This window comes from Vicia villosa, linkage group LG4, assembly GCF_029867415.1.
Source record: "Vicia villosa cultivar HV-30 ecotype Madison, WI linkage group LG4, Vvil1.0, whole genome shotgun sequence".
NCBI classification, from domain to species: Eukaryota; Viridiplantae; Streptophyta; class Magnoliopsida; order Fabales; family Fabaceae; genus Vicia; species Vicia villosa.
Genome location: NC_081183.1, coordinates 141,803,502 through 141,812,424, shown reverse-complemented (window position 1 = coordinate 141,812,424; position 8,923 = coordinate 141,803,502). Strand labels below are relative to the sequence as shown.

Genomic DNA, 8,923 nt, shown 5'->3' with positions numbered 1-8,923 from the left:
GTTTTTTAATAGAAAAATATTTGGTTACCCGTGAAAAAAATAATAATTGAATGTATAAATAAAAAAATATTTTGATGCACGTGTTTTGGTACGAGACACATATTTGTTTCAGATGTATATTTTTTAATAGAAAAATGTCTGGTTACCCGTGAAAAAAATCAATATTTTGATCAGTAATTTCATGTTCATGTTAATATTCAATATTTTGATCAGTAACTTTATCTTCTCGTTAATATTCAATATTTTGATCGGTAACTTCATGTTTGAGTTAATATTAAATATTTTAATCAGTAACTTCAGGTTCCCGTTAATATTCAATATTTTGATCAGTAACGTTATGTTCCTGTTAATATTAAATATTTTGATCACTAACTTCATGTTTCCATTAATATTCAATATTTTGATCTGTAACTTCATGTTCCCATTAATATTTAATATTTTGATTTAATGGAAATATTTTTGATTTAAAAATGTTATGTAATATTTTATTATTGGAAAGGAATTATAAACGATAAAGTCTTTCAAAAAGTATTTTATATTATAGTTTAAAATTGTAGTAGTGAATTTAGATCAATAATTTTTTTTTTTGTATATTATTTTTTAATAAAAAATATTTGGATCATAAATACAATTTTTTGTATATAATAATATTCAAAATAATAATAATAATTTTCCTGTATACGAATATTTATATTTTTTAAATATCAATTACAAAAAAAATTGAATCAATAGACATTTTTCTCTCATATATAAAAATAACATCGTTTAAAAAAAGTCTATTAGACAAGTAGTATAATATAAACCTATTGAAATCTATTGTATAATATCAGTAGTAAAAATCAATTGAAAGCAAATATTAATAAACAGGGCCGGTCTTAGGTCAGGGCAAGCAGGTCCACAGCCCAGAGCCTCAAAAAATAGGGGCCTCAATTTGGGAGGTGTAATTAAGAAATTAGAATAGTGAAATGATAAATATATATTCATAACCGATTTAAATCTACAATTCATTGATTGTGGCCCAACGGTAAATGCTTTGTTTGGAAAGATTATAGTCACCGGATTGAAATTTTGAATTCTTTAATGATTTACAGATAATTTTCTTATCCGTATAGAATTTTTTGGTATTCTTAAAAACAACTAAGATTTCAGTTTTTTTTAATCGTATTTGAGATTCTTTTTTCATTTTAAAAGTGAGTAAAAATCAATTTTATACTAGGGATCCTTTTTTTATTTATCCTAAATCTCTAAAAGTTTGGGACCAGCTCTGTTAATAAAAATTGTTAACAAATGTATTATATTATATAAATGAAATAAGTGGTAGCATAAACTTTTCAAAAAGTAGAAAAAAAAAATTTACTTTACAAGGGATAAAGAGAAATGATTGGAGTTCACTTAAGACATCCACACGTAGACACGCATCAGTCAATTTTTTTGTGGGATTATATTGATGAGATTTTAGAACGTGTGTAAGCAATATGACACAAACGGAATTATTCAAAGCACATTAACTATTAATACAGCTAGACAAGTTGATCAATCTCTGAATTCTTCACAAAACTCTCAAGTCTTTGCCTCCTTTATTGTGTCCATAAGTTGACTTCAAATATTGATTCGATTTATATACATAATATTAATACTTGATCTTTTAATGAAGTTTAGTCAACTCTTTATAATTAATGGATGATTTTCATCAATAAACTCTAATATCATAACATACCATTGTAAGATAAGAATCATCAATTATTTTATTTATAAATATATGTATATATGTTGATGTAACCTTTCATCCATAGTGAAACTCTTGATCATGTTGAAACAGTAGGTTTTTAATCAAGCATAAAAAATTTATTTATAAATACCTGATATATATCAAAGTAATAAAGAAACACATGTTTTTAAAGATAAATATACATTATAAATATTTATTTTCAGAGAAATTAAAGGGTAGATATTATTAATATTATTATCTTACAATGGTATTTTCAGATAAATTAAAGGGTAGAAACAAAAGGCAAATTTTAATTCATTCATTATCAAACCAAACAATTACTTACATTAATTAATATATAATGAACTTTACAATGTATTAACTGGTATTTAACATCCAGTTTTATTTCCACAATCAAACTTATTACTATTTAACAAACAACAATCATTAAACAAACAATTAACAAGAAATTAAAAACTAACCATCATTCTAATTCTTCCTATAAGGCAAAGTAGGGATACTTTGTTCATTCCTAAAGAAATTATGAGGATCAACCTTAGTCTTAATTTCCACCAACCTATTAAAATTATCCTTAAAATATTCAACTCCATAAACTCTCCCTTCAATGTAACTATTCTTACCATTATGATTAATTCCCAAATCAAGATCCTTATAATTAAGAAAAGCCTCTCTTGGATTCTTGGACACAAAAGGTGTCATATATTTGTGAAGTTTCCTAGTCAAATTTATGTAATGCTCAGCAAGATCTTTCCCTGCTTGGTTCCAATTTGCTTGATATTGAACCTTCCATAAATTTCCAGCTCTATGAGGAAAAGGTGTTGCTGTTGCTGCAATCTCAGCCATTTTTCCACCATAAGGATTGAAATACAATATTGCATCTTCCAACTCAATCATCTTCTTCCAAATCCCTTCCAAACCTTCCCTCGAAATCGGTTTCTTTACATAATCGGATTTTCGTTTCAAGTAATTCAACGATTGCGGTTGCCGGTCGAGCAAAATCTCGACCGGCTCCGTAATGTTGATATTAGTCCAAAACAAAACTGATTGAAGCCAACTTGTTTCGATACAATCACTTTCCTTTAAACCTAACTGAGGAAACTTTTCATTCATTAGTGAAACTAGAGTTTTTGAATCACCAAGAAATAAAGATATGAAACTAGCCCTAACCGTTTTTGCACCATTTTGTGTACCATTTTTTGTAACATTTACAACATCCATAATAAGCCTAATGAATAGGTCATTATCAATAGTTGGTGCCACATGTTGCCAATTATAAACTATGTCACTTGCATTTTCTTCCAAAGTTTTTCTAACTTGAAAAACAGTTACTATTTTTGGAATTTTAACTAACTTTATTTTATAAGAAAGAACAACACCAAAACTACCTCCACCACCACCTCTAATAGCCCAAAAAAGATCTTCACCCATTGATTTTCTATCTAATAACTTACCATTAACATCAACTATTTGTGCATCAATAATATTATCAACAGAAAGACCAAATTTTCTCATCATATTACCATATCCACCGCCGCTTAAATGTCCTCCGACACCGACGGTAGGGCAAACACCGGCCGGAAAGCCATGAACTTCACTTTTCTTATTGATTCTATAGTAAACTTCACCGAGCGTCGCGCCGGTTTGAACCCAAGCCGTTTCATTTTCTATATCAACATCAATAGATCTTAGGTTGAACATGTCCAAGATAAAGAATGGAACTTCGGCTACATACGAGACACCCTCGTAGTCATGTCCTCCACTTCTGATCTTCATTTGCAAGTTGTGTTTTTTAGCACAAATGATGGATGATTGTATGTGGGAAACATGTAATGCTGTTATTATGAGAAATGGTTTTCTTGTGGTTGAGGTGTTGAAACGAAGGTTTCTTATGTAGGCTTGTAAGACTGAAGAGAATAAGGAGTTGGTTGGTGTGAAGATTGATGAAGTTATAGGGTGTGAGGGTTGTGAATGGTTTACTAGGCAATGGATGAAAGTGTTGTGAGGTGAAGTTGTAGCTGAAGTGAAGCATGAGAGAAAAAGTAACGTGAAAATGGGAGATAGTAATAATGCAAGTTTCATATTTGGTTCTTTTTCTTAGGATGATGATGGTGTAGTTGTAGTAACAAAGAAAAGTGGATAAATATATATTTTGTGAGTTTATTGGACATGGTATTTAGTGGTATTTATAAGGGTATTTAGGACTGTTTAAATTGTTTAAAATAATGTGGAGATGGTTTTAGGTTACCGCAATTTGACCAATGAATGTTTAGAAAAATAATATAGATTACGTAACTCAATTATCATTTGACTTTGTAGAAATATGATTACACGATTTGTATTTGTTGTAATTAGAGATTGACTCTCAAATGGTTACTCTTGCATTTTATAGTTTTTGGAGATTCTGTTTAGATTAGTCACAATTTAATCATAAAAAATAATAGACGTATTATGTACTCACGATTTAACTTATCATATATTTTATGAAGTTCTATTTAGTTATACTTTAATTATTTCTGAAAGCTCGGGATAGACTAGTCACAGTTTAATCATAAAAAAAACTAATAGACATTTTGCACGCTTTCAAAAACGGTCTTGTTTAAAATTCTTCCATGATTTTGTGGTACCTAAGAATTAAATGACTAATATTGTGTTAATGTTATTAAAAGACAGTTTTTACTACCGATTGTTAGTTGGTCAAGTGGTGATTGGTGTCTTATTTGATAGGGAGAACTACGGTTTGATCTCCCACTTAATGTCAGGACTGACCCCCGAACCGGATTAAATCGGTAGTGATAAAAAAAAAACAGCTTTCACTATCTCTCACATTTATCGTGAGATATTATTCCTACAAGCATCTCTCATATGCTTTTTCTAAAAATAGATACAGTTTTCATGAATATAGATTCTATTAGGTAAGTTTTAGTTGTCCTATACTCTTTTTCCCTTAACCTTAATTATTTATGTGTAAAGGTTTTTAATATGTTTGTCCAATTTTTTTTTTCTTTAATATGTCATTTAATTTATTTTATATCAGTTTCTGCTTGAATTATATTTTTCAATTTTAAAAGAGATATCACTCAGACTGACGAGGAAAGCTAAGAAATTAAAATGCAATTAAGGGTCATACTAAAATGTGCCCTAAGGGCACATGTTAAGGATGTTATAATTAGAAAAAATAAAATGCAATTAAATGCAATAAAGTCAAATTTAAAGTTTCGATACATTGAATGCACGCGTTCCAATAAAATATTTCTATAAATATCTCATTAACTTATGTCCTTGGGGCACATGTTAGCTTTTCCCATTAAAGAGTAATGCGAATTTGGCTTTTAAATCAAAAGACTTATTAATTTTTTGTAATTAAAATAATTATCATAATTGATTAATTGAAGAACTCTTTATTATGTTTAATAGGATTGTAATAATTTTTGTGACACTTTTATTTTGTAATTTGTAATAGAATATAGTATCCTTTATACTTCTCGTTAATCTCTAGTTATTACTCATAAAAAAATGTAATGTTAATATCAGAGGAATCCATTTTCAACGCTCTATATAATTGCAATGCTATGATACGTCCTCATAATTTTATTAAACAAATGTTATACTTCACATCAAAAGTAAAGGCCAGCACAAAAATAAATTAATAAAGGAAAGGCTAAATATACAAGTTATCCAATAAATAAAACATAAAATGTAACTTATAGAAGTTGAAAAATAATATAATACATCAAATTTAAACGTGTGTGTATAAAATGTTTTAGATTTCTTATAGCTAATCAGTGGTCTCTCGAGTTAGACTTCAACTTTAAAAATACAGTAACTATTTTTTTCTATTTTTGGAACAGTGTTCTATAACTTGAAAGTTAATCAGTAAGTTTCACTGACCTTGGTATAGTGTAACTTAAGGTAATAAATTATTCTCTCAAATCAATATGATATATATTAATTATTTATTCTTTCATCATGTTAATCAAAGTAACAAAGTCATGAGCTACAGAAAAATCACCTAAGTCATTCTCATGATTTCGATAATAATTCTTAATTATTCAGAAGAGTTATTCGAGTAAAGATTATCCAGAAGAGTTTGGCATTGAGTTGTATACAAGTCAAGATCTTCATAGGAGATTTATATTTCTCAGCATTATTGTGGATACTTGATTGTATGAACTCTTGAAATATTTGTCAAAATAAAAAGCAATATTGCAGGTTCCAATAGTGAACCATTGAAAAGTGCACGTAGGCAAAGCGAGGACGAAAGCCAAAACACTATAAATCCCAGTGTCCTCTCTCTCTCTCTCTCTCTCTCTCTCTCTCTCTCTCTCTCTCTCTCTCTCTCTCTCTCTCTCTCTCTCTCTCTCTCTCTCTCTCTCTCTCTCTCTCTCTCTCTCTCTCTCTCTCTCTCTCTCTCTCTCTCTCTCTCTTCCATTTAATTTTTGCAGGATATTGAACGCTTAGGTTGATAACACGATTTTATATCGTATATTTAGCTTAAAATCCATAAGTATTATTAGCATTTTCTTTTAATTATATTGTTTTATTATGATATTATGCGGGTATTTGCGATGTTTCAGGTTTTACGTTCATACCGAAGCTATTTGTGAAAAGGAGAAGAAATGGAGCTAAATTCACTATTATTTATGCTTAAAAGATGAAAGAGAGGTGTTGAAGTAAGAAATGGGTGCAAAGAGGACCCAATTATGCAAAGATACAAGCCCAGCCCACGAAGGAGCTAGACATGACCATTTGCACGTGGCCCACATTTGAAGAAGACCATTTCAGCACGTGGAGACGCCCGTCTCCAACGTCTCTCTGCCACGTCACCAAGAGGAGACGCCCGTCTCCAACTGCCCCTATATTTTCTCCACATGAGACGCACGTCTCAAGTCGTTCACCTGGTCTCCCTAAAAAAGTGGAGACGCACGTCTCCCAAGTGCAAACCAGAACGTGCTACATTCACAGAATCCAACTGCAAAGCCTCAACTATAAAAGGAGACTGATACCTCAGTTCTCCGGGTCCGAATTTCTGCTAACGAAGTGCTGCCAATTTCATTCTTCAAGCATTTTAATTCCTTCCGCATTTCATTTAATTGCTTTCTTTTTCTCACAACAATTTCTACACCGGAAATTGTTGTGAACCTTTTATAGATCTAACCTTACGTTAGATTTATTTTTACATTCCTTGCCTTTAATTTTACGCCTAATAATTTCTGAAGAACGATCCAGCCAACCTGTGGTGGAAGTTCGAGTACTTCAAGATTCAATTTCATTTCAGATTAATTTTATTCAGGTTTATTATTTACCGCATTTATTTATATTTATTTTGCATGATATATTGTATGCCATTTAACATGCCTTTTATTATGAACCAAACGAATTTATGCATGTTTAACCGTATTAATATGTCTGGCTAGTTAATTAAGATATCGGTATGTAGAGTAAGTTAACTGTGGGATCCGAAATAAATTGGTTTAATTATGTTTTATTAAATATCACTTGTTTTTGGTTTGTATGTCTAATTTAATTATTAAGTCTTAAAACCAATAGAGCGAAAGTTTGAGGTTTTAAAACAGTCAAAGGTTAAAATCAATAGAGCGAAAGTTTGAGGTTCTTAATTGGATAGTAGACATAAGGCATTAGTTTTTGTTAGAACAAGATTTGTTCTGATCAATATTCTTAGTTTTGATGATAACAATGTATATGAATTTTGTTTGAGATAATGTGGTACTCTAATTTTATGCAATTTCCATTTCAGGAAATATATATAGAGTATGCACAAAATCAGCGCAAGAAGCACTGACTCAGAAGGTTCAAGTATGCAACATCAGAACATGCTCTCGCAAGACATCAGAAGATGGTCAAGCAGAATCAGAACATGGTCTATTGAAGCATCAGAAGAACTTGAGATCAGAAGCAGAAGCACTGAAGTTCTCATGGTATCACGCTAGAAGCACTTCAAGGTCAGAAAACAAGAAGAAGCTCTGCACCAAGCTGTTTGACTCTGATGATATTCAAACCTTGTTTACACAAACATCAGATCAGAAGCAAGTACAAGATGGCAGGCTACGCTGACTGACAAAAGGAACGTTAGAAGCTATTAAAGGCAACGTTAGTACACACAACAAAAGCAAGGCTCGAGGTAGTTGACAAAAGAGTGAAACATTAAATGCAATGCTGTACGGATCACGCAACGCATTAAATGCTCCCAACGGTCATCTTCTCAAACGCCTATAAATAGAAGTTCTGATGAGAAGCTGAATACAACACTTTGCGCAAACATATAGAAACACTGTCAAATTCTAAAAGCTCTCAAACTTCATCTTCAACCTCACTTCATTACTGTTGTAATATCTTAGTGAGATTAAGCCTAAGCTTAAGAGAAAAATCACAGTTGTGATAATAGCTTATTAAGAAGCATTGTAACTCTTATAATAATTTGTTTACATTCTTTTGTAAGAACTAGAGGAGATCAAGTTGTGATCGGATTCTCTAGAAAGTCTTAGAGGGTATCTAAGTATTGTGTTCCTAGAGTGATCAGGTTGTGATCAGAATACTCTAGAAGACTTAGAGGTTATCTAAGTGGAAAACCATTGTAATCTTGTGTGATTAGTGGATTAAATCCTCAGGTGAGGTAAATCACTCCAAGGGGGTGGACTGGAGTAGTTTAGTTAACAACGAACCAGGATAAAAATCATTGTGCAAATTGTTTTTATCTTAAGAGTTTTAAAACTACACTTATTCAAACCCCCCCTTTCTAAGTGTTTTTCTATCCTTCAATTGGCATCAGAGCGCCGGTTCTAAGGTGCAAGCACTTAACCGTGTTTAAAAAAGATTCAGGAAGAGAAAAACGCTTAAGTCAAGATGGCTGGTGAAGATCCAACACCTACATCTACATCTGGCTCTGCTGAGCAATACAATGGAAATGGTAACAACGGTTACACTAGACCACCAGTATTCGATGGTGAAAACTTTGAATATTGGAAAGATAGAATTGAAAGTTACTTTCTTGGTCTAGATGGTGACTTATGGGATCTTCTGGTGGATGGTTACAAACATCCAGTGAAAACTAGAGGAGTAAAGCTGACAAGACAAGAAATGAGTGATGATCAAAAGAAAGAATTCAAAAATCATCACAAGTGTAGGACTATTCTGCTGAATGCTATTTCTCATGCTGAATATGAGAAGATATCAAAC

At 31.2% G+C, this 8,923-nt stretch overlaps 1 protein-coding gene across 1 annotated transcript; it reads right to left on the bottom strand.

The window, feature by feature from the left end:
* Positions 1-1,999: 1,999 nt before the first annotated feature.
* LOC131599807 (berberine bridge enzyme-like 8) lies at positions 2,000-3,885 on the bottom strand. Its single transcript, XM_058872060.1, has one exon. The coding sequence runs from the start codon at positions 3,806-3,808 to the stop codon at positions 2,198-2,200; it is 1,611 nt and encodes a 536-aa protein (XP_058728043.1). The 5' UTR covers positions 3,809-3,885; the 3' UTR covers positions 2,000-2,197.
* Between the last annotated feature and the right edge of the window lie 5,038 nt (positions 3,886-8,923).

Coding starts and splice junctions, on each gene's coding strand:
- LOC131599807 (XM_058872060.1), bottom strand. CDS start 3,808: ATGAAACTTGCATTATTACTATCTCCCATTTTCACGTTACTTTTTCTC.